The following is a 27,206-nucleotide window of genomic DNA, read 5'->3' as shown; positions in this document are numbered from 1 at the left end:
GAAAGATACGAGTAGCAGGGTAGAGAGTTTGTCAAGAACAATCCCTGTGCAGAGGTCAGTGCTGTTGAGTCTACACCAAGAGAAGTCTGGCTCAAAGTCTCAATGGGGATTACAGGTAGCCTTCACAGTAGGACATTTTTTCAGGTTTCTTTGGCCCTGGGTGCAATGCAGAAGAGCAGCTTGATTCCTTCCATTTCTTTCTGAAAGTGGTATGTGTCCTGTCTCATTTTTGCTTCACTGCTCATTTCAGCACCCATCTGACTACACTGACATCAAAGTGGTGGCAGACAGTTTGAACAATTGCAGCCTAAGCATTTGATGGGCTCTTCTCGCCGAGTAAGAGCTGGCTGGCTGACTGTGGTTCAGCTCTGTTCTTTTTCTCGCTCTGGAGGGATGACTAGGTTTTGAGAAGTAATGACTTCAGAAGAGATTTCTCAGGCTTTAGTGGGCACCATGAGAAGAATGGCACACAGCTCCACATCTGTCCCATTTGCAGGGCATCACCACCATTGCAATCATTAACCTACACTGCAGCTTCACAGGAGGAGTGGCTTTGAACACGAGAAAGTTCAGTTCCATTTCCTGCCCTCTTGCTGGATATCAATACATGTACATGTGCCTGCCTTATCCAAAGCTAAGAAAGATTTATCTGTAAAGACTCAATACTGATAACTTCAATACAAAGGTAAAATAATTCCAGTGCTGCAAGACTTCTAGCACTTAGTCATGAAGCCTGGAGTGTTCTGCCAGTTGCTTTCCAAAGCAGGTGTCAGAGAGGTGTGACTACGTAAGTGATAACAGGTACATTTCAGGTGGCATTGTTGGCCAGATCAACCGAATTTTTTGTCTGCATGCTTTGTGAGACTCAAATGTGGAACAGTTGTTGTGACTGTCACTTCTAATTTGGACAGTCGTTGGTGTCGACAGCTCTTTCATGAGAGAAAAACTGTATCTATTGGCAATATAATTTTATCTTAAGACAAAATTATACACGCTTAATGTTCAGGCCATTGATATGTAACATTTTATAGATGGGGCATGGCTATGAATTGAAAAAAAGGCACTAGTTGAATTCCCTAGCTGAAATCCACATAGGATTTTTACTGCTAACTTCTATTGCAGAAAGAGGAAATATATCCTTACAATTAAACTTATCTCTCTGGATTGGAAGTGCACCCAGGAGACTGTATCAACCCGGCCTCCTAAGCTACTAAGGAGAATATTACTAGGCAAAGCTTAGCAGTTTTCTGTCTCCCAGAGAAGGACAGAAGAGGAACCATGTGCTCTCTTGGGAGCTCCACCGGAAACCCCGGGCTGCCAAGGACACAAGCATTTGCTATTGGACTGCTTTTCCATACAGAGAAATCCAGGGCTAGCTCGGTAACAACTAATTCCGTATGGCTTTTCTTCTTGTAGTTTTCCACCGCTGTGCAAGGATTCTGATAAATGTTTGTTCCCCTATTTAACTAAATTGAGGTTGGATTCTTGCCCCCAAAGGAGAGTGATGGAGCTCCTCAGACACTGTTAAAAATTATAGTTTTGTTGCAAGGAACGTATGTGCAAATAGTTTTCCCTTTTTGATTGTTTGTAATACCGTAACAAAGCAATGCAGTTAGTTATGTTTTACACAATGAAGTCTCATAACTGAAATGTGCCATTTGTGTGCCTGTTTCTCAGAAAACAAGCTGTTCTTTCATTCCCAGAATCCTCTATATATCTACAGTAACAAGAGGTGAGGATTGACTGATTTGATGATACTATTATGTATTATACTGATAGTACTCCTACATTTAGATTTTCCTCTCCAATATAGTGTTTCTGTCTTTTGCTATATCTTTCTTCTAGTTCTTTTGGAATGAATCCACAAAAATCAGCCCATATACATTGCCTGAACCCCATCCATATGAAAGAGGCATAACGGAAAGTCAGAGGCACTCTTTGGAAAGCAAGATGATGATGTGGTTCACAGCCTGACTGACACAGGTCATCCCAATGCATACAAGGACTTCCCATTTATGCACAGCAGGTTGCCTGCAGCCTTAATCTTGCCCTTAATGGTGTTCTTCTGGTTGCCTTTTTTCTAATTCAGGGGATGTATTTGAGAGAAAAGACCATGGCTCTAACATGCTTGGTAGTCCTAAGAGACTGGAATAACCTCCTGGAGTTTATAGCAAATATCAGTTTTAATAGAATCTATCTGCTGCTTGGAGAGATGCTGGTATCTTTGTATGTGAAGGCCAACTTGTTGCTCTTTATCTGCATGTATTCCTCATGCAGGTCAAATCAGGGCTACCAGCAGCGGGGCTGTGCAGGCACGCCGGCTGAGGGCAGCCCACACTCCGGCTGTGTGACAAAGCAAGCCTGCGGGGCTGCTGCGGCACGCTTGCTGTGGGACCCAGCGCCACTTCCAGCCCTGCTCTGTTTCTCAGCAGAGCAATGAGATCCCCAGGGAGTTGTTGTCATCTCCCATCTGGCCACTGCTTTTAGAGCTCTCAGGTCTGTAGTGTGACTCCTGGATCTTGACCAAAAGATTTTAATAAGGTAGTCTTACCTATCTGTAGCCTATCCAGATGCCTGTCAGGATCCAGATGTGCTTTTTTGGCCTGACACAGCATTGCCCATCCTGGGCTGGTATTGAAGAGGGTCTGGTTGGGCAAGAGGGTCTGGCAAGTAAATAAGAAGCATTTTTATCTATCTAATCCTTTGCATTTTCTGAGCAAGGATAATGAATAAGAAATAATAAATAGAGACCATTTACTCCAATCAGCTGTCTAGTGACAGAAGTGTTTGGACAGAAAAGTTGAAAAAATGGTTTGTATTCCTTAGTATTCCAAGGTTGGATCTTATATATGGCCAAGTCACTCGCTCTCTCCCTATTTCCACATCTCCATAAAAGATATTGTTCACTCTGCATTTTGAACTGTGATTCATTTATGTTTTCAAACCAGCAGAAAGTAATGCTATTTCTTAAATTTTAAAAAGTTGAAAAAAACCCTAAAATCTTGCTTATTTTCTGAGAAAAATAAAAGGAGATTATGCTGTATTCACAAACATCCTCTCTCTGAAAATTATTTTTACAGAAGAACGCACTTACCAGTGTACCAGTATATTTATTTCAGAAAGAATGTGCACTGGTGATCAAGAAAAGTGTTTCTAATTTCAGTTAAATATATTTAATCTAAACTATAATAACATATTTGAAACGTTGAAGTTTTGATCTGATCCAGAATGAAAATTCCTACATTTTATTTTTGTGTGAAGATGCATTCTGAGCTTCTTTCAGAAGTTTTCCTGACAAGATTGTGAGACAAACCAACTACTCCCTGGCATTTGCAAAAAATTACCTGGTTATGTAATGATATACTAATTTTTTTGTCCTAATCCCATACGTAAGTTCTTAGGTCAGCTTCTGCAATTGTGCTTATGGTGAGAACTAGTCAGTTAATATATTGCTGTCATTCCAAAATACTAGGTAATGCTCATTTTCAGGTATGTCCTTTTGAGCTTATTTGTGGTATTCTCTAAAGAAACCATCTATGGAAAACTCGATCAACAAGTATAAGTACTTAGGAGACTTTCTGGTGGCAAAAAAAAGAAATTGCACTCAAAGTTTTTCATTTCATTAAAAAGAGTAATTTGGCCTTCATCCAAGTAGTGAAAAGACATTATTAAAAAAAAAAAAAAGTGAAGGGCTGCAAAAGGAAGAAAAATTGGCTTATTTCTAGCAATTTAAATCCAGAGTAATTCTATTGCCTTAATTGCTGTTACATAAAATTTACTCAATTTAATTTTCAGAATAGTTTGCCTTGTTTGTACTTCAGTCAAAGGTAGATATTTTAATACTGTCATTTTAGTCAAGTGTAGTTACTTTAATACTTACAAACTCCTTCAGGAAAGTTTAAATGCTGCATATAGCTTTCCTGGGAGGAAAGATGATTGCTTTAAGTGTGGTACTATAATGAACCAATTTATAAGAGAATGCATGAAAAATCACACTGCATATTCTTCTCATAATATCATATATACACATATGAAGAAGGAACAGTTTAGCTTCTAGAACAACTTTTTTTTCTGCTGATAACTTTGCTATTCAGTGTAGCTGAAGTCTTCCATTTTGAAAAGGCAATAGAATAAAAAACACGGTGAGCTACTGCCATGCTGCCCTGCCACCACCGTGCGTGAAACCTGGCTTGGAAGAGTCACCTCCAGAATGGTCAGTCTTTGATTTCACTTCTGACAGATGAAGAGCCAGGGCCGAGGGTGCTGTTGACAGCTGTGGTTTAACCCCAGTCAGCAGCTAAGCACCACACAGCCGCTCCCTTACCCTCCCTGCCCCAGTAGGATGGGGGAGAGAAGTGGGAAAAAACAATTAAAACCCATGGTTTGAGATAAAGACAGTTTAATAGGACAGCAGAGGAAGAAAAAATGATAATAATAATGATAAAAGAATATACAAAACAAGTGATGCCCAATGCAATTGCTCACCACCTGCTGACCGATGCCCAGCCCGTCCCCAAGCAGCGATCGCTGCCCCCAGCCAACTCCCCCAGTTTCTATACCGGGCATGATGCCATACGGTATGGCACAGCCCTTGGGCCAGTCTGGGCCAGCTGTCCTGGCTGTGCCCCCTCCCAGCTTCTTGTGCACCGGGCAGAGCATGGGAAGCTGAAAAGTCCTTGCCTGGTGTAAGCACTGCTTAGCAGCAACTGAAACATCAGTGTGTTATCACATTATTCTCATCCTAAATCCAAACCAGAGCACTATACCAGGTGCTAGGAAGAAAATTAACTCTGTCCCAGCTGAAACCAGGACAGTAGTATGAATATCCATTCACTGAAGACAGGATGGTGTCAACAGCAACATTTCGTTGCCAGGTTAGCGTAGTTGACTTTGCCACCCTGGAGTGATGTCATTCAGCTGGGGACCTGAAGACAAAAAACTCCGTCTACTCTTACTGATCTGTTAACTACACTTAATAGTGAACTTCACTGTGAAGGTTTTCTTCTTTTACAGTCCTTTTTGATCTGAACTTTTTCAAAAGAAATAGATGTTTCTGATGCATGGAACAGCCAATAAAAGCATCATCAGGAAATTTATTAATGTTACTGCAGAACTGTTCAGTAGGGCTGATAGCTTGTACTAGCGAGAAGTGTTTCGAGTGAAGAATAATATGTAGTACATTTAGATTGATATGCAGGTGGTAGGAGGCTCATATCAGAAACATAAAGAAAGTACTTTGTTCTCTTATCCATCACATGTATTTAATCTAGGGAATGTTACTGCTCACTCTGTTCACTTTGTAAGTGAAATCCAGAGATGAAAAAGAAGAATTTTATATGTTTTTTCTGACAACGGTAATGTTGAACTGTGAACAATTTGGGATGTTTCTGTAAAATTTTGTGATATATGTGCATTCCTTTCTTTTCCTTCAATTTTGGTCAGCTTGTTCTGAACAAAAGCTGTTAGCTAAACAAAAATATATTATTATTACACTTACTGATGTGCTATCTAAAGCAAAGCTATATTTTGGTCTATCCTTCCACTGGGAGAAAATAAAGCAAGAGAAAACAGCTGAATACATAGATAGAAGTAAGCAAGGTAAAACCAGAAGTCATATCTGTAGCCTTATACTCAGAGATCGTTTAGATTGCACTGTCTAGTTGCATGTAATTTTTTTTGCATTCTAACTTGTTTGCTCAGTTACCATTTTTTTCCAGACTTGGGTCATGGTGTTTAATGGGATTCCCATTAGCAAATAAATAAAATTAAAAGAAAAATGTAGTGGATGGAACAGATGTATTCAGATCGCGGTGATGTCAGTGACTACTCCTGTACCAAGCATCTTGCAGGAAACACTTTGTGAATCCATCAGTCTTACTTCACATTGCTCTGACTTAACATACAAGTGTCTTTTATACATCTCAGGTTTCGCTGAATGAAATAGGTTATAGAGCATATCAGAAGATACTGCAAAATTTCAAAGGGCATATTTAAGAGGGATCGAGCCACAGTAAACAAGTATTAATTACAATTAAGGAAAAAAAGATCATGGTGGGGGGAGAAGGGGGAGCAAGGTGCCACTGGAAAACAATTTTAACCTTGTTGGAACTTTAAGTCAGCAGTCCTTGGAGCAATTGCTTCCTTTTTTCAGCTTGTGCAGTCAGACTGAGATACTTGTGCGTAGCTTGGGGCTGTTTTTCATGAAAGTACAAAGAAACCCTCATCTACAGTTTTTATCTACATCAACAGCCTGAAAATTCTCGTTTCATATCTCTCAGTCGCAGTGAAGAATAGTGCTGAACACTAGGAGGTCTGCAGTGGAAACAACACTGAAAGTACATCATCTAAGAATACATGAAGACTATAGAATGGCCTTGCAAGAAAAAACATTCACAATTTATTGTTCCATAAACAATTCTGTATATGGATTTGTAAATTGCAGTTTGGGTTTGGAGGTTAAGAGTCTGCCTTTATTATAGCAGGAAAGAGCGTTAGAAGTGTAGTGTAGTGTACCTCGATCACCAAATTCAGTCACTGAAATCTAAGATAACTACTTAATAAATACCTTATTTAGAAAGTCCTGTGGAAGCTTCTGTGACACCATGGAAAGTGCTAAATGTTTTGAGATGCTGAGTTAGCCACCTACCTTGGGTTCAGTATTCATTGGATTCTTGGATGCCTGTTACCATTACCTCTGTATATGATCTAGTAATAACTACACTGTGAATCATTTTGAGTTTTTTTCTCAAATAAGTGGTTATGAGCAATCATAAGCACTATTTAATTATATATCCTACATGTATTTTATTCTTTGGTTAAACGTGTGATTAACGTGTTTTTTTGAAAAATTGCAGGCATGACTCTCAGAAGAATTTGAATTTGTAACCATTATAAAACCATTGTCTCTAATAAGTTTCAGAAGCTGAAGAATTAAAAGGAATCCAGGAAAAAAAAAAACCACTCAGGCATCACAGTCTGACACCCAAAATTGAAATACAGATCGTTTACATCTGAAGGATCTTTGCTGCATTGCATCTGAAACACTTCACTTCTCTGGAGGACTTGTGTTTATCACATGAAAATGATCTTTAGCTTCTATAAGCAAAGATGTCATCTCTAATTATTACTTATCAGTTTCCAGACAAGCAATTCATGTCATCCAATGCTCATAGGGAAAATCAGCATTTCAAAGATCTTGATTTTTTTTTTTTTAATTCTTGTTTGGTTCAGGCAGAATTTTGTCACGTGTCCTTGTGAAAGATTGCTGTTTATAATCATTACTGTAGAGTCCAGATCCAGTTATATCAGGATTAGATTATGCTGTGTTTTATTATTATAGCCACTTGTCCAGTGAACTTTGCAATATCTCTGTGATTCAGCAACCTCCCTGGGTAATCTGTTCCAGTGACCATATGATCACCCTCACAGGAGAAAAAAAAAAAAAAAGTTTTCCTAAAATCTGATTGCAATTTCTGATGTTCCAAGCTGTGTCCATTGTATCCGGTCTTTTCATCGTGCCACTTCCAAGAAGAGTCTGGCTTCATCTTCTCTCTTCCCTGCAACAGATGCCTTCCGATGCCGTTGGCTCCCAGCCTCTGCTGGTGCACGGGGTTCTCTCTGCCCCGGTGCAGGACCTGGCGTTTCCCATTGCCGAGAGCTGTGGCAGGTGCCTTCCTGCTGCTGGTGCTGTTTGGCCTCCTCCCGCGGAAGCCCACCTGCTGCTTAATGGTGTTAATGGTTTCTGTTTTCTTAAAGGCTTCTTCCTTGGCTGGGTAGTTCCTGCATTGTAAAATCTCAAATTAGGACAAATTGGAACATGAGTTACCTGGGGAACTATAAGATCATTTCATATCATGTATTTGTTGTTACTACCAGAGAAGAGCCCTTATTCCGATTAGTGCCTAATCATGGTTTTCACTGTAAAAAAGAAAATCTAGAGTAGATTTTTGCTAGCTACCTTTTTTTTTTTTCTTTGTGTCATCTGACACTTACTACTCTTGGTTTGAAATTTCATAGTTACAAATTGAAATATTTTAAAGTTTGTTTTTTTTTTCCATTTCTTTTTGTGTGTGCATCTAATTCCTAGAAAGCATCTTAAGAAAGAAGAAAGGGCAAAGAAGAGACAACTGATGGTGCTACGATTAAAACTTTAAAAGTACAATAATTTCTGAAATAATAATGGTTAAGAAATAGCTGGCTACATGTCCCTTTGACACTCTCTGTTTCTTGAAAAGGTGACTAGTCTTAGAGGAAAGGCATCCCAATGACTAACACTGTGTCCAGAGGGTTGGCAGCCTTTTGCCTTTCTTGGGATGAAGAAGGTTGTGGTGGGTTCACCCTGGCTGGATGCCAGGTGCCCACCAAAGCCGCTCTGTCACTCCCCCACCTCAACTGGACAGGGGAGAGAAAACATGACGAAAGGCTCATGGGTCGAGATAACGGCAGGGAGAGATCATTCATCAATTACCGGCACGGGCAAAACAGCCTTGACTTGGGGAAAAAAATTAATTTAATTTATTACCAATCAAATCAGAGTAGGATAATGAGAAATAAAACCAAGTCTTAAAAACACCTTCCCCCCACCCCTCCCTTCTTCCCAGGCTTAACTTCACTCCCAATTTCTCTACCTCCTCTCCTTGAGAGGTGCAGGGGGACGGGGAATGGGGGTTGGGGTCAGTTCATCACACGCTGTCTCTGCTGCTCCTTCCTGCCCAGGGGAGGACTCCTCACACTCTGCCCCTGCTCCAACGTGGGTCCCTCCCATGGGGCGCAGCCCTTCAGGAACTGCTCCAGTGTGGGTCCCCCGCGGGGTCACCAGCCCTGCCAGCAAACCTGCTCCAGCCTGGGCTCCTCTCTCCACGGGGCCACAGCTCCTGCCAGGAGCCTGCTCCAGCGTGGGCTTCCCACGGGGTCACAGCCTCCTTCGGGCATCCCCCTGCTCCGGCGTGGGGTCCTCCCGGGGCTGCAGGTGGAGATCTGCTGCACCGTGGACCTCCATGGGCTGCAGGGGCACAGCCTGCCTCGCCATGGTCTTCTCCAGGGGCTGCAGGGGAATCTCTGCTCCGGCGCCTGGAGCACCTCCTCCCCCTCCTTCTTCCCTGACCTGGGTGTCTGCAGGGCTCTGCCTCTCACACATTCTCACTCTCTCCTGCTGCAGTTGTGCAGGGTTTTTCCCCCCTTCTTAACTATGCTGTCCCAGAGGCACTACCACCATTACTGATGGGCTCGGCCTCGGCCAGCGGTGGGTCCGTCTTGGAGCCGGCTGGCATTGGCTCTGTCGGGCACAGGGGAAGCTTCTGGCAGCTTCTCTCAGAAGCCACCCCTGTAGCCCCCCCGCTACCAAACCCTTGCCTCGCAAACCCAATACAGAGGTAATTTCTCAGTTTGGTCTCTTGATCTTTTGAAAGCTTCCATATGATCTTTTCTATTACTATAGTTACTTCTTTTGTTCATAAACAGTGAAAACACTTTCTTGTTCAGTATTCTGAAAGGGGGTGGAAGGGAGAAGATTGGTTTATCTTCTACATTTTTTTGTATTCCACAAATTCCAGTAAATTATCATTTGGAATTTCAGGTGGATTTCCTGCTCTCTTAATTTATTGTTGTTACTTTTATTTGTTAGTGGAAAGAGAGTATTATACTGCTCCTTCCTACTTCATCTAACTGAAAACCAGCTTTCTGATAAGTCTCAGTCAGGTTGCTGCATTGTACAGCTTCATAGATCAATGTCTTCAGTGATTTATATCTTCTCATTGGTTCTAGAAAGCTTGCCATTTCCAGACTGCAGGGTCTGTTTTCATCTGTTGTTTCCTATTGGCTATAGGGCCTATAGCGTTTGATCAAAGGGTTCATCATCACTGTACTATTTGTTTGATTTATAGAACAAACTGAATACTTAGAAATAATGGTCAGGGCAGGATGTCATTTTAGATTTGCAAAATACTGTTGGTTTCAGAAAAGCAATGACAATTTAAACCAGCTTGAGAAGCTTACACAATGTGGGACTTGATTTTAAGTTTCTCATTAATTTCCGTAGGAACGGGTTTACAGCGAGCAGAATAATCCTAGTTTCCTTTTAGTAAAAGTTGAATATTTAATATTTTTATTGTCACTTTGTTGACACAGAGCATTAGATGAGCCTTTACTGTAGAATTCTCATCAGGCTGCTGTGTTTGCATCCTCTCGTGGTACAGGCATGTGTCTTAAACTCTTACTGGTCTGGGGAGACCAAGAGCTGGGTTTTTGCTTTTTTTGCCCCCCCCCCCCTTTTTTTTTTGCCTGTCCAGCTTACTTCCAGACCACCATTTCTATCTGTTACCTTTTCACAGAAATGAAACTGTATTGATCAGCAGGATAGCACTTACTCTGCCTTTGCTGGACTTCTGACCTGGAGAGTATTTTGCTATTCATCTTGAAAACCCAGCTTGCCTTTAATTGTGCAATACGTGAGGTATGCCTCAGAGACTGGTATGCCAACAGAGGCTGGCTAGAAGATTCAAAATACAGTCTTTAGTCGAGGTAACACAAGAAGTATAGGAATCTAGGAAAAAAAAGGAATAAGCTGCTCTGCGCCATTGTTTGCTACCTTCACCATGGTCACTCCAGAGCTTTCTGCAGGATTTGATCAACATCATGCAGGAGATGCACATTTCCTCTTGCAACTCCCTCCCTCTGCCCCTTCTTGCCTCCTCCCAGCAGGCAGCTGCCTTTGATATTATAGAGATTTTTCACTCTTAAGAGGATTCTGTTGTTCCAAAAGCCTTTGTCGTCCTCCCTCTTACTTGACTGGACTTTGCACAAAGGGTATTTAAGAAGCACCTGTTTTCTTTGCTTTCTTGAGTGTGGATTTTCCACTCTGTCCTTTCTGTATGTCACCCAAGTAGACCTGGTTAAGGTCACGGGACAGCACCCTCAGTAAATTGCATGCCTAAGCACAATTTCTAAGGTTAGTAATGTTTTCCTCTATTCTGCAGCTTTTCCAGGTGACATATCAGGGACCTTTTTAGCTCATGCCTGAAACACTGAAACTTGTTTATTATTACTCAGTAATAAACTAGTTTTGAAAATATGTGAGCTGTACTTAAACACTCAAGCAGGGGTAGACGCTCAAACAGTAGTCAGTATCTTGAGGTATTCTAGTGCCCATCATAGTAAAACAGGATGTGTATTCTTGGTTATGCCACTAGTGTGCAGAGTTCATCAGATTTTGTAAATAGAAGATGAATGGGTTACTTCTTCAGGTGACTGGGATTTACTCTGTGAGAAGTTGCATTACTCCCCTTTCTGTGAGGAAATGTCCTAACCTATGCTTTCTTCTACCTGTCCTTTGAAATTGCTGCCCTCTAGTTTGAGCAGGAAAGGTGTCCCTGTGCAGATGCTTATATTTTCTTCCATTGTTAGCAAAATCTAATTCATGTCACATTCCCTCCTAAAAATGATTGCTTGTGTTTGAATTACATCAAAAAGATACCTTCGTCCATTTTTTCCCCGAAGTTCATCGAAGTGTTTTATGTCAATGCACTCATCGGGGCAACTTGAAGGGAAAATGGTTTAGTGGCTCTTTTACAGATGCTTGGTCGTTGCACCAGTGAGTAGCATGCAAGAAAAGAAAAAAAGCAACTACTATATTTATGGTTCCTTTGTGGTCAGGATAGCATTAAAGCTGGAAACCTGATGGATTGGCTCTTTGACGTCTATGTTTTGAGGCTCAGAATGAGATCTGTGCCTCATGGTTTGTGTAAGAGTTTTCAGTGATTAAGCCCATAGCTTATAAAATTGATTCTTGATTAAAGTTTTAACATAGTAATAGTCAATTTCTAAGCTAGTTAATATTTAAAAAAGACATTGTTAGAAATGTGATTCACAGTGCTGATTTTTAATTCAGTTGTGTTTATGGGTTTTAATTAAGATAATGTCTTGCTGTTAACTCTCGAAGAATTATATTTGCAGAGTTATTCAAGCTGGATCAGTTCTTCATGAAAATACATATTTTTATGCTTAGGCGGAGTTTGTGTTCTGTAGTAGTTACAGGAAATAACATCTCACTTATAGACTAACCCAAAGATCATGAAAGTATGTGCCTTTGTGTATAAGAATTATCAAAAAGGCACACAAAGAAAACTAAATGCTCATTAAAGGACTTCTCTAGATTTGTGTTGACATCCATTATTTAATGTTGATTTACCTCACATTTTCCATTCTTAATCTTCTCATTAGTTGTCACACTGCATCTGCTTATACAGTTAGAGACCATGGTTTACAAGGTAGAGACTGTCCACTTTGTGTTCCACTCAGATGATAATTCACTCTGTACATCTGTGTAGTTCTCTTTTTTCCCCTTATGCTTGCCTTGTCGTTTTGGGCAATATTTTACATTGCCTGCTTGCAGTCCCGATGTTTTGCTTGTTCTGCCTCATTCTCTCTCTCAACACAGAACTTGGACACATAATTAATGGAGTTAGTAGGATTCACTGCTCAATCCTATGATTTTTATAGACCTCTTGTAAAACTCAGCAGCCATAGTCCACTCAGCAGCAGCAGCTAATAATAACCCAATCTGACTGACTCGTAATAGACTGGGGCACTTCTGAAAATTTTGCTGTCAGTTTGATTCTCTCCAGTTATATATTAGTGTGGATCTGAAATCAGTATTCAGAGGGTAGCTTGGTTCTCAGCCCATTATTTAGTAATTCAAATATTAGCTCTAGATGAAGAAAGGTGAAATACATTAGGAGTGAACATATGTTAGCTTTTGCTCAATAAACTGCTTTATATCTCGGTGGCATAATACTTCCATTGAAAGCTGGTATGCTCAATTTTCATTGCAACTTTTAAAGAAGAAAATTGAAGTTATTTTATTAAAAAGATGATGAGTTCCACTTTTTAAAAATCTTAAGCAGATGTAGCAGTTAAGTTGTGCATACACTTTTGCAGAATTGGCATGGCAGCACGTTTCATAGACCCGTCATGACTCCAATTATTTAGTACTGTAATCACGTAACTAGGAACTTGCTCTGTCTTTTTTTCATTCATATACAAGGGAGATTTGAAGATATTTGCATAGTTAACTTCATTTCCACCTGTGAGTAATGACATTTTAAAAAATCATTTCAGGAAAAGCTGTCAGAAGACACTAGGAAATGTAAAGAAGGCATGGAAAAAACTCACACAACAGCAGATGAAGATTCAAGAAGTGAAAGCAGCAGCACTGAAGAGGAAAAAGAAAAGACAAAATTGCTATTGGAGCGTTTGAAAGCTCTGGAGGTAAGTACAATCGTTTCACACATAAAAGACCACCCTATCCCCTGCCTTACTCATTTGTGGGCACTGAATCACCCTGTAGCATAAATCTAATCTTTCACAGTTCACCTGTACTCGTGTTATGGGGTATTTTTTTATGATTCATTTACCAAGGATGAACAAGGAACTTAGTCTTAGAACCACTGAAAGGATCCCTCTCTAATGTTAAGCATCAGATATCTGTAAAAAGAACTTCATACATTATTTTAATTCAGTTGAGAACATGGCTTGGATAAGTGCACTCTGCGCTGGGTTAAAAACTGGCTGGATGGCTGAGCCCAGAGAGTGGTGGTGAATGGAGTCAAATCCAGTTGGCAGCTGGTCACGAGTGGTGTTCCCCAGGGCTCAGTACTGGGGCCGGTCCTGTTCAATATCTTCACTGATGATCTGGATGAGGGGATCGAGTGCACCCTCAGTAAGTTTGCAGATGACACCAAGTTGGGTGGGAGTGTCGATCTGCAGGAGGGCAGGAAGGCCCTGCAGAGGGACCTGGACAGGCTGGATCCATGGGCCGGGGCCAACTGCATGAGATTCACCAAGGCTCAGTGCCGGGTCCTGCACTTGGGTCCCAACAACCCCAGGCAGTGCTACAGGCTTGGGGAGGAGTGGCTGGAGAGCTGCCTGGCAGAAAAGGACCTGGGGGTGTTGGTTGACAGCCGCCTGAACATGAGCCAGCAGTGTGCTCAGGTGGCCAAGAAGGCCAATGGCATCGTGGCTTGTATCAGGAATAGTGTGGCCAGCAGGACCAGGGAGGTGATAGTGCCCCTGTACTTGGCACTGGTGAGGCTGCACCTCGAGTCCTGTGTTTGGTTTTGGGCCCCTCACTCCAAGAAGGACATGGGGGTGCTGGAGCGTGTCCAGAGAAGGGCAACGAAGCCGGTGAAGGGTCTGGAGCACAAGTCTTATGAGGAGCGGCTGAGGGAGCTGGGGTTGTTTAGCCTGGAGAAGAGGAGGCTGAGGGGAGACCTTATCGCTCTCTACAACTACCTGAAAGGAGGCTGTAGTGAGGTTGGTGTTGGTCTCTTCTCCCAAGTAACAAGTGATAGGATGAGAGGAAATGGCCTCAAGTTGCAGCAGAGGAAGTTTAGGTTGGATATTTGGAAAAACTTCGTCACCGAAAGGGCTGTCAGGCACTGGCACAGGCTGCCCAGGGCAGTGGTTGAGTCTCCATCCCTGGAGGTATTTAAAAGCCGTGTAGACGTGGTGCTTGAGGACATGGTTTAGTGGTGGACTTGGCAGTGCTGGGTTAACAGTTGGACTCGATGATCTTAAGGGTCTTTTCCAACCTTAACGTTTCTATGATTCTATGATTTAATAATAAAAATTGTTTTTACTAATTTTGTTTCAATTATTAATATTGTAAGACTAATATAGGTGGTTTAACCACTGTCGTAAAATCAGTGTTGCTTCATTGTAGTTTATTGCTCAACTTTTAATTGCTGGACTGATTGCTTGAGAGAGCTCAGGTCTTTTTACTGCTAGATTGTGGAAAATCTACTTCCTTGTAGACCACATGGAGAACTGCACACTCTACATTTTGAGTGCATTTCTGGAAAATTAGGATGTGCAAAATAGTGCACCTTGTGGTAATGCCTAACTAGAAGAAAAGTTTTAAAGTTTTGTTAGGCAACTATGCACAAGGTGCAGGTAAGACTGTGACCACTATATATATATATGAACTTATTTTGTGCTCCTTGATAGAAGTATGGGTTTCAATGTGTATAAAAAAATAAGACTGTGCGTATTTTAATATAATTTTGAATTAGTACAGAGGCATATTTTTAACTTATAAAGTGTTTCCTCTGTTCTCTTCTGTTCAAGTATCTATGTAGTGTTATATGTGTGGATAAATGAATGCCTTAGAACGATCTTAGTGGCATTTTCATATGCAGGTTCTCGGTAAACAAAGACTTCATCATTGGGCCTATACATTTTCAGTTAAGTATATGAAGGCTCTTTTGCAGCATAATTTTTATTTTGAGTTGTGTTCTGATCAAATGCAAACTCTGGAATTTTGTTCTTGAGGACTTTGTTAAAAGTAAAACATGAACAGTTATAATCATGTTTGGATCTAAATACAGAATCTGAAATCTGAAAGGTATAGGCAGTCTCCTCAATTTTTCTTTACTTTAAAATCTTAAGCTGTTTGTAAAATAAACACATTTAATATTAATTAACTCTAATTTTGCCCTGGGAAAAAAAACACATGATATTACATTTTTAAGGCCCATAAAACTCTGATAAAAGTACGGTTTACTATAGTCTTGCTTTATCTGTCGATAGAGAATGACTGTAGGTTCCTTGTGGTCTATTATTTCCCAATATGCAAGATTTGTGTTTGCTTCGCCTTGTTATTAATCAGTCTGCATGACAGTTGCAGTTCTTTATGTCCTCAGTTGATAGGAAATTGTTCCGTAATGTCACAACCTTTATCAGTTGTGGCAAATTGCCCAGATACATAACGTAACGTTATGGACAGACAGAATCTAGTTCTGGAAAGTCAGTGAATAGGTCTCCTCACTGATGTCAGTATTGTGCAGTGGCTTGTTCAAAGACACGTAATAAGGAATGCCAATATTTCAAGAATTAATCTACATAAATAGTCTAAGGAGCTAGCAAAGTAGAAAGATGAACTGCAGGGCCAACATTAATTGTGGCCCAAGATAATTAAAACAAAGTGTTGTTAATTGTGTGTTGTTTACTGTTATATATTCTTGTACTTGATTTTTCTCTTGAAGAATATAAATTGTAATGTCAAAGACTCTATGGTTTATTAATTAAGAGACATACTTTTTTAAAGTTATATGCAATTAGCAGCTCTAATCCTTTACTATTTGCAGAGTAATTATTCTAACTATTTTATTAGTCTATATAGAAAGGAACGAAAAATTGCTGTTTGTTAATTCCTGTGCTGTGGGTGTCAGAATCTTTAATCTTACTTTACATGATTAGATGTTGCTGTATTGTACACAATTAATAAAATCAGCAAGGCTAATAAAGTACTTGGAAAAGTTGGTCCTCCATCTGTGCACTGTAGAAGCTGAAGACTGCCTATAAACAGAACCTGGTAAAAGTATAGTCAAAATGTGGGACCTAATCCATTAATGCCTATTAATATAATTTCATGAATATCAGCACTTTTAAGAAATCTTTTAATATCTCTTCATGTTAGTTTGCTTGTTACTCAAGTGTAGCTCATGACAAGATGTAGCCTAGTCTGTTAGAGCATTATAAAATTATTCCGTCCTTCCTTCCTGCCTTTAATCATTGTCTTGTTGCTAATGTGAGCTTCTCTTGAAATGACGGACCATATGTATGTATGTACATACGTGTATATAAATGTATGTTACAGTGTACATCTAGGGAAAAGCTAGAGCAAGTGGTGTAATGTTTTTATTGTATAAAAGTTTAGATTCAGCAGATAAGTTTTTTTCTGGTTAATAACTTCTCTTGATTGGTCACATTAAAACAAAAAAAGCTGGGTAAGTCCGAGCTAAGTTTCAAGTGAATGAAATACCAAAAGAGAAAAGCTATCCACCAGCACAGGGATAAATGGTAGTAGCCCGTACATACACAATGTAATAGATTATTTAATTTCTTTTCTTTTGAATATCCGTATGGGAAAAACATTCTTGCTCCATACATAAAATAAATTGTTTCTGCCCTTCCTGGAGTACTGGCATGGTAGATATGAGGTGAGTGGTGGTTTTCTTCAGGAATTTCTGGCAATGTGAGGAAAACTGTAGTCACCTTCAACTGTTGGATATGGACCAGCAAATTATCAAATCTAAGTGTGAGAAAAGGGATGAGGCTTCATTTTCACAGAAAACGTTCTTTAAGTGGCTTCCATATCAGTGGAGTTGTGTTTAACATTTCTTTTTTTTTTTTCTTATACTTGGGTGCTGTCAAATGTATTGCCAAATAAATTTCTGTAATACTTTTTAGGTTTTATTATCTTCTGTTTAACCTCGAAATTTTCTCACTGAACAATACAAATCAGTATAATGAAGTGTCTTTGTAGTCAGCCCAAGTGAAAGCTATCATATACTTTGATAAGAAATATATATACGTATTCTCCCATTGCTCCTTTTACCTATAATCCTTTTACATCCTTTATCATTTACAGCAAATTCTATTTCCACTCTACCGACTGATAAATACCATACGTTTCTAATCAAATGAAACAGATGACAAATAACAAACGGTTCATACCATCTTGTATCCTATTTTATGTAGTTGAAATTAATTGTGATTTCCTGGATATCAAAATTCCTTTGTGCCTTCAGCATTTTTAGTTGGCTGCTCTTGAAATGCCACTTTAATTTACCTCAGCAGTTATGATCAAATGCCTTCTAACTCTTACAAAGCAAAAAAAAATTCTCTGATAACTTCTCTGTGCATTTGGAGTGCTGCAAAAAATGAAATATTAATGAAATACAATGAATAACATATCAACTCCTTGGTGGAGTTTCATTTTTTTCACCTGCTTTCATCACCAGAAGAATTCCGATTTTTTTTTTTTAAATGGTAGCCAGAAATGTAGAAAAAATATAATTTATTCTGGACATGCATCAACCCCCATACAGCAATTTCAGGTATATGTAGGTATATACACAATTCCAGTAAAACAATAATGTTATATTTCCAAATTCATGTGCATTAAGTTGGAAATTTTTCACAAAACCTTAATTTGCCCTCCTGGGTATGTTAGGTATTATATGGAGTCTCATTGAAAGATTGTATACTAGTTCGTGTTTCCAGCAAGAACAGTTTACATGGTCACAGTGCACAGAGGAAAGCTTTGAGAATATTCTAGATTTGAAAAACAGTGCCTGTAAAGGCCTGAAGACTGTTCCAGGGCTTCGTTATCAAATATGGAGCTATGAGCTCTCTGCCTTAGTTTAGCCTTAAATGACTGAAATACAGGCCGCCCGAGCACCTGCATAATTGCAAGTGAATTAAACTGATATACTGAGTTAGTGTCAGTCTTAATCTAAACATGTCTGTAAAAGCCATAGTTACTTTGATTTTAAAAATTTAATCAGTGATAAATACTGTGTCAGCTTTGAAGGCTTATTAAAGTCTGTCATTTGCACAGACATTTATGCGGTGAGGATAATTCAGTATGAATTAACTCTGTTTAACTGTACGAAATGTTCCAGCTCTTCCGGACTTCCTTCTTTGCAACTGCAGTAGCGCAACTTTCTTAGAAAGTATTTGCTTTTGGTTGATTATGAAGAAAGTAGGCTGACTGTGATTGCTCCGAACTAAATGACCAAAGAGTACTTAATGAAGGTTGTTTTGGATGATCCTCTGCTTTGCCAATTAAAAAAAAGGGATTCTGTAAGATACACAAGTTTTTTTTTGCGGTGTTATGTCTGTTCACACGCTGCATGTGCTCTCAAGTCCTCAAAAAGAAAGAGGAGTGTGAGCAGATACTGGATGAAGATTCAAGAAGACTGGATTCAGTTCCCACCTCAGCTGCAGTTTTCCTGCATCCTGTACAGTCTGTTTCATCTCTTTGTGCCTTGGTACACGTCTGTAGACCAGTAAAGAGCTGGAATGTGGCATGCAGTCAAATACCTTGGGAAGCTGGTTGGTTTCCTCTGGCTTCTTCCATCTGAACGTATTCTTATACTTAGACTCAAAGAAATGGAACTGGAAACGACTCAGAGGAGAGGGCCGTAATGCCCTGGTTTAGTCTGGTAGGGTAACATGTTTTACACAGGAAGCAAAGAGGAAAACAGATCATAGAAGAGGCGGAATTAAGGTTTCGAGTTTAGATGTGTCTATCCAGCTCTTAGATGCTGAGTTACCACATTTAAAGAACATCTAAACTGTAGATCCTAGATACACTCTGCAGGAGAAAAGAATCTGAATTGCCCCTACTCACTCCAACCCTCTCTCTGTGCTGGTTCCCCTATGAAGGTAGATACAGAGTTGACTTCTTACCTGCATTTCTGAAAAGCCCACAGCCCTTCCTCCCAGAGATCACTAGAAGTCTTGCCCATAAGCAGAGTGCAGGTGTTCTGCCTCCTGTGAGGCTTGTGAGATGATCTGTATGGCAGGAGTCAGCATGTGGACTGCATCATGTGGCACACCATGCTTGTCTTATGACAAGATGTCCATCTCTTATGGGATGAGTAGTGCCTGTGTTTAGGATAGCACATCGAAATTTTTGCTAGCACCTATTCCGTTTCATGGCTGTATGTGCATGCTTCATTTGACCACATACGGTCCCATTCCACTCCCCTCTGTTAGATGAGCAGTGTCCCATCACGTTGTTATGGGGAATTCATGAGTTTTGGTTATGTGGGGGTAGTTTCCACTCTTCAGAAGAGATGATTTTCCCACCTTAGCCCATGAAGATGCACAACTAACACCTTGCTAAAAATGCAGTATTTACGTTCAAATTAAAACAAAAATTGTCAAGAAGGAAGTGGTTCCCCTGGTTTGCTGAGTGTCCCCCTTCCCTCCCAGAAGTTCTGCAATAGGCAGGAGTTCCATTGGCCTCAAAAAATGATAATTGAAGGCTGCTCACAACCTTGCATTTTTCACCAAATAGCAAGCCACTGGGGTAGCATTAAATTGTAACCTTGAAGTTATCAAATGAAAAGCCTAATTCATGTGTGAAAATCTCATTGCTTGCGGGTGAGTGAGACTCAATGAAAGTTTCAGTAAACTAAGCTGCAGTAGAAGCAGTATCTGCTAGGGAAGAGTCACAAAATCACTCTAATTTTAATTATAGAATTTTGCCCTCTTGCCCTTTGCAGTTCATCATAGAAAGATGTGTTTTGTTTTAATAAATTGAGCTTTGGGAGAAAACTCACTCAGGATAATAAGCTAAATGTTCGAATATATTAGAGGGGTAATTTCCCTTGTATCATCACCATTAAATAAATGAGGAAGTATGTCAAGTATTTCCTATATTATGTTTTTACTACCCTGCAGAGGAAGAAAGACATGATATCAATGAACTATAAAAAAGATAAAAAAGAAATATGAGAAGGGTACATATTTCCTTTGAGTGGATTAAGAAGATAACTTTATTTTGAGTGGGGTGCCAGTGGTTTTTGTTTTGTTCTTACATTATTTTCCTTTCTTTTTTTTTTTTTTTCCTTATTTTCCATGTACTACAATATAAAAAGTTAAGAAAAGTAATAATTGTATTATTTTCCAGGGAAAGAAACACAGTATGCAGGGGCAAAGAGCCTAAGTTTCTGAAAAGAACTGTGAGGAAAAACTTTTTTTTTCTTGAAAGTCAGCTGCTTCACTTTGGTTTCTAGGAAATTTGAATCACGTAACTTAAATGCATAGAAAAATCATGAAACTTCTAAATATTTTGTAGCAATGTTCTAAATATTTGTAGCAACCAGTTTTCTTCCAGCCAATGCATTTAATCTGATTCAGCCAGAAGCCTCTTCTTAGCTCAGTGCCTTGGCCATCCACATAACTAGATTCATTATGCTGATCAGTCACCAAAGGCCAACCTACTTAATCCTAATTATTGGATTATTTTACTTTTAAATCTTTTCAGTAGGAGACTTTTATAATTAGTTTTCTGAACTGTGCCTAAGAACTCTTTTTTTTTTTATAGCAAGGGATCAGACGATGAGGCAGGGAAAGTCTTATTTCCAGACTTATCCAGTGGCTGATAATGAATCAGCATTGACTTGCATCACTGGTTTCAAAAAGAGCCCAGTTTATTCCAGCTCTTTGCTGGTAATAGTATTGGCAAACCGTTTTAGCTTCCCAATAACTGAGTAAATTTTAAATTAAAACCAAACAAGTAGTATCAAGCTGAATGTATTCTATAATCCCTTGATGCTTGAACTCTTCTACTCTAGGTCTTCAGTGGCTCAGTTGTTCCTAGTCTTTGAGAAGCAAATCTCATGGCTGCTACCTGTTTCTCCTTGCCTTTGTGCTCTGGGGTGCTTTCCTCTTTGCCATCTGTCCTCACCCACTCCTGCTGCAGTCTTTAAATGCACCTCCCTCCCAGACTTCTGTACCCTCCCTCCTGCCAGCTCGTGCCCTCCTGCTCTTCAGATCTTCCACTGTGGCTTCCCATCCATCATACATGCTGTCCACGAGAGCATGAAGCTGCGTTCTCCGTAGCTGGCACAGACGCTGAACAGCTTTCAGTGCTTGATGCACCTTATCAGTTGGGATGTTAATAGAAATAATATCTTCATATAGAATTTGAAGACTAATAGAAATCTCTTCTGTGCAGAGAGTTAAATTCAGTTAGTATGTAATGAGTATTAAGAGAAGAGCATGTACTTCTTGCAGACATGTAAAATATTGAGGATATAAAAGCACTTTCTTTTTTTCTTTCTCCTTTTAGACGTTTCTTCCTAAGCCAGCCAAAATTCATGGCAATTTCTTTTCTGGTGTGCAAAAATCAAGATGATCTAGTAGGGATATGAATTTACACAGGGATGTTGAAAATAGCTCTACCCACCAGATGTAGGAGGAGCTGTTCAGATTTGCGCTCTTTTTCATTGCTGTAGCCATTTGCTGCTATCATTAGAGAGAGACTGCTGATCCGCTGTTCCACCAAACAGTTCCATCTCCTGAAATGGGAGAGTGCCTTAATATAAATAAGTCTGTACGTTAAGTCATTGCCTCCATGACTGGTGGAAGAGGCATGGAGGAAGCCATGCATATCTGCATTTTTCTGACTATTTGGTCCAATGAAATCTTAAAATACTTAGTTTCTAAAATCAACCGTGGTGCCTCCTGGAAATTTTAGTCTGAGTAACAGATGGTATTGTTTTCTTTTCTAACTAAGTCTAGGGAAAAGAAAGAATATTTAACTGCATCTCCTATGAAGCACCACAGCAGTGGTTCAGAAGTTAAATGTTTTGGGTCACAACATGCAAAACTTCTGAGTTTTTGGCACATGTTGAAAAGGTAAAAACTTTCAGATCGACTCTCTGCTTTCTACTGTGAGATACCCAGGAAGCAGTAATGTGTCGAAATTTGCTAGTTCAGCAAAGTGCTCGACAGAATATGCTCAGACTAGTCTTCCTATTCTGTTAAGTTTTAAAATTGTGCTTAATTGTTTTAAGGGTGACATCATGTCATACCCCATCAACTACTTGTACAAAGGGAATTTTGCTGCGTATCAGAATTTTTCTCCTTTGGCCTGCTCATGCAGTCATTTTAGGTTTTAATGAAAGTTACTAGCTTTCTAGCATCAGATATTTCAGTGCTCTTCTTGCACACATCCATCTATCCAAGCGAGGTACAAGGCACCTTGGAAAAGCAGAGTGAGTAACTTACACCGTTCCTGATTTGTACCTTCTCAAGGTAGAATGACATAAAATATCCTTTTCCAGGGCAGTGAATCCAGCATCTTCTAGGTGAAAGAAACATTTCTTACATGTAATTTTTAATTCACATTAATATTTTAGTCAGGATACTGTTTAGAAGATCCTTTAATTTACCTGTAGTGTTGATTTTTTGCCTAAATTATGGTGTGTGCAGTTGTGAAAATTATAAGCAAACTATAGGATCCTCAAGATATTGAGCTCTGGAATTTTTACGAAAAAGTAAGGAGAACATCGATAAGCATTTAATGTTCATTTTAGTACAACCAAATGTAATTGCATGTATTTATTGTAAAAGCAGATTATAAATGCATTTTTTTCTGTGATATTCCAAATTCCAGTACAATGGCTCTTTTCTCACAGTTATGTACCACAATGGTACTGACTTGGCCGAGATAACAAATGCTCTTTAAATAGTTCAAAGTATTGAATATGGCTACAAGAATAATGATTTGGTGCCAGAAGGTCTGAGAAATAGGTGTAGTCAGTGAAGAAAAGGTAAGTCACAGAAGTCAAGGAAAATCGTCTTGGTTTTATTAAAGCTGTCAGATTTTCTCTATTGAAATAAATGTTAACCGTGTTCTGCAAAGAGTCCTTGCTAGGTTGCTGTGAAGGAATCTGATCTTTCAGTCTGACTTTTATAATTTAAATAATGATAGTTTTTCAGTGCCCTTCTCTCCATGTATAGTGCCTTCTTGCACGTAATCAGTAGATAATGTAACTTACCTTTTTTAGCAATCAGGCATGTGGTACAATTGAAAATTCACTCTCCCCGCTGAATGAAATGAGATTTTCCAACACTATGTTATAGATCTAGGTGACTCTGTTTATCCCAACACATCTATCATTGCAGAGTGAGACTCGGCAGTTTTTTTAAATAGTTTCTATCAGGTATGCGTTCCGGGCCCGGTTCTACACCAGCACTTTCCGTGAGCCTTCTCATTGCTCACAGTGGCACTTCTTTCAGAGGAAAGATTCTATGTGACAGAGATTTTAGAATCACGCCTTATATTTTTAATTTACATAATAATGCATGCAATTTGGCTGACAGTAATGACAGTTGTATAGTTCATAAACTAAATAAACAGCTGCAGTTCATGTCAAACTAACATTATTAAGAAAATCCTGGTATTCCGTGGATATTCTCCCCTGGCTGCATAGGAAATCCCAGTTAATTTACCTCAGCTGCTAGAGCTGAATCCTTTACAACTCTTACATAGCAAAATAACTTCTCTGTTTTCATTTCTCTTTACTGGCCTTGGAAAATGATGAAACAGTAATGAGGTCTGCATGGTGGTGCACTTTTTCTTAATTCGATAGTGATTTCCTTTTTGTTCGTCTTGTAGAAATACAGACTTGGAAATTGTAGCTGGGATTCTGGGCAGGTATAGTTACACTCATATTATTAGAATTACTGGAGCTGTGCTGACTTCTAGCATATAAGGGTCTTGGCTCCTGTGTTGGCCATATGTTTAACTACACGTGTGAAATCTGTATGATTAACATAGTCATGAAATTCAATATTCACTGGCTTTATTATGCAGCCACTTTAATAGTCCACAGCAGAAAATACTCAAACGATTATTTTTAAGTCTGCTTAATCTGTCATGGTGACAAGCACAGATTTTAAGATTAGTTATAAATATATAAAGAGAATAGATAAATCAAATGTGGAATAGTCTGACTTTGGTTCATTATGCATGACTCTGATTTTCACTGATGGTTCCGTAGATACCTGATTACTCACTAACTAATTATTTCATTTCAGTGTTTCATCAAAACAGCTATACATGGGTACAATATAACCTTATATGTGTGGGCATGTATACTTACATGCATACATACATGTTTTAATGTACATTTGTCTGGATAAGATCTGCAGTACTATTAAATGCCAAGTAGAAGGAGAGGTTTGTTTTTTCGTAGGGACAATCTTTTTTTTCCCAGTTTTTTTTTATTATTACATGTTTTCATATATTGCTCATCACTGCCAGTTGTAAGTTGCCTTTCTCCATGTGGGGTCAGGGAGATCCTCCATTCTGTCTCATCCCAGGTTGAGCACCTTTCCTCTGCTTCCCCCATCAAACAGCTAAACCAGGGACTCTGCCCCAGGACAGCCTCTGTTCTGCTGTTTAGCAGCATGCAGCTGTCACCTTCCCATTGAGACCAAGAACTGCCATCTTATCTTTTTGACATATGTGCCCGTGTTTCCCATGCAGGTGGAGAAATGATTAAGATTGCCTGGCAGGGCTCTCCAGTTGCATCTGGGATATACAGGCGCATAATGCCATCTAGAGGGCAGAGTTTCTTCCCTTCCCACAGGAATACCTGTGATAACTGCTAGCCTTCCATCACATGTGGTGACAGTGCTCATTCATCTTTGTGATTCATGCATTTTCCTATTCCTCTTCTGGTTAGTATGTCCTCATACAAAGCCAAGGCTTGGAAATTATTTAAGAGAAGAGAAACGCTCAATTAGTAATTACAGCTGTTTCCCTTTAATAAGTCTTGTTGTCTTCAATCAGCCAAATGGTCTGTTCCTCCAGAATAATCCTTCTGATTTGAAATGCTCTGGGTCTTAGTGTTTAAGTTCTTTAGGAAAAAGTTCTTTTAAAAAGAGGAAGCAAGTAAGACCTAGGTTTGTAATTCAGCTTTTTGGTAAACTGTAAGAAAAAGAGTACTTACAAATTGGTAAACTGTAAAGTTATTGCAGCAACAGTTTCAGGTCAGCTAAAGAAATGGGTCTGAGGGTTGTGCCTTGTGTGAGACTGTTGTGCGTTTAGATGGAAGAAGCTAAATCTTCTTTTCTTTTACTGCATCTCTTCAACTGAAATATTTGATTAGCATTTCTCTTAACAGTTTATGGTAAGCTGGAAATTAGCGGAGACAGGCTTTTCAGTGAAGAGGTCATATGGCTGGAACAGCTAAATTTTCTCCTTACTTGCCTCCTAATAGCTCCTTCTTTTTCTTCTTTTAAACCTTGTGGAGTTTGCTTCTTTAGACCTTAGACATGTGCCAGAAAAAAGCCTGTTGCCTCCTCCTTAATAATTTCCTTCAGTCCTTTATTGCATTTCATGTCATTATACTTTAACTGCTATTACGAATAATGGCAGTTGTAATATTCTTTTTCTTAGACAAGCAATGAATGTGCTCTCTGTAACCTTAAATCTGATCTGTATCATCACAAAAACAGTTTTGTTAGACATTGTAGTGTCTCCCCAGTGCCATGCAGAGATAGCTGTTCCGTACATACATACATACATTAATTTGATTAAATTAAGGTAGGATGAGTGAAACAGAGAAAGAGGCCGCATTACAACCTTTATAAACAATATAGTATTTTTTATATAGTGCCCTGCATGCACGATGGTTCAGGTAGCAGAAGCAGCGTAGCTGCGTGGCAGAGTTTTCATTTGAACTAATTAACTCTTCTTGAAAACCAGGGTATTAGCCCCAGCAGAACAATGCATTAGCAACCTGAGCCATCTTTAGCAGATCTTCGCAGAGCTGCTTGGCGTAGTGTTGCCACAATTTCACTGCTAAGGAAACAGCTTGTGTCTTCCCCTTGGCTCCTCTTGGTGTGGCAGAATATATTTTTTTTTCCATTCCAGTGGTGGTCTTCTTTGTACTCTTTTTATCAAATATTTTGTCCTTCACAGTGACCCCAGGGTAACTATTCAAAATTTTACCCGATTAGATGGGTAAAAACAGATATTCTTAGTTCATTGTGAAAAAGAACTTGCTAGTATGAGGCAAAACCTGTGTTTTTCACAGAGAAATTGAATAGAAATAAGAGGTGAGAACTTTGCATGTTGTTAAGCAACTGATTTGCCCTGCTAGTGACCTCTGCCAGGCAGGAATATTTCCCAATTGCAGGCCAGTCTGACAGAGCAGTAATGTGATCGATCCTAGGTATATATTACATTGCATAGTATTTCATACATTGATTTATTTTTGTTCTTTTCTCTGCATTTTCCCTTTAGGCCAATCAATTAATCACTGATACTGCTCTTGAACGGCAGCTTGGAATAAGATAACAGCAACATTTCCTCATGTTTGATGCTAGTGTTAGTGTATTTGGTTATCAAATTTGGACATGTGAAGGTAGGTGCAGTTCTGGTGGCTGCACTTGAGTTGTGCTTACTTATGTGTGATGGGAATTTGGCTCATTATGTAGATCAGAGCCAGACTATTGGGCTGCTGCTGCTGCACTTTTCATGCCTGAGCTTCTTCCTGGAGCACCACTGAATTCCATCAACTTTGACTTAACGTATGTTCCATATGAGACTGTTATTGTCATCCAAAGCTTGTTTTTTAAAAAACTTCTACAGTTTGCTACATTCTCCCGAAGTGTGTCATCTAAGGCTTTTCTTGGACCTCCTAGGGATGTAGTTTACCAACAAATATAAATACAAAGAACAAAATCTGAGATAAATTTTATATGCTGAAGAGCAAGGTTAAGTAAATCCTTAGAGCCAAGCTGTTTGTGCTAGGGACCTGACATCCACATTACATACATTTTGGGGAATTTACTTGGGCTGAGCTCTAGTTAAGCCCAGCAGCAGTTGGAGTTCC

The 27,206-nt window shown here is 39.4% G+C and overlaps 1 protein-coding gene across 1 annotated transcript in view; it reads left to right on the top strand.

Annotated features, from left to right (window-relative positions):
• Positions 1–27,206, top strand: part of NCKAP5 (NCK associated protein 5) — a gene marked incomplete at both ends in the record, with an annotated part of 383,473 nt that overhangs the window by 239,995 nt on the left and 116,272 nt on the right. The window contains one exon of the mRNA XM_082314721.1: positions 13,114–13,263. Coding sequence (XP_082170847.1) covers positions 13,114–13,263 — 150 coding nt within the window. The remainder of the gene's footprint in view (positions 1–13,113; positions 13,264–27,206) is intronic.

The sequence above is a fragment of the Platalea leucorodia genome (assembly GCF_965183815.1).
Source record: "Platalea leucorodia genome assembly, chromosome: 5".
Classification (NCBI taxonomy): domain Eukaryota; kingdom Metazoa; phylum Chordata; class Aves; order Pelecaniformes; family Threskiornithidae; genus Platalea; species Platalea leucorodia.
The sequence above is the reverse complement of the archived record's forward strand: the minus strand, read 5'-3'. Positions and strand labels throughout refer to the sequence as shown.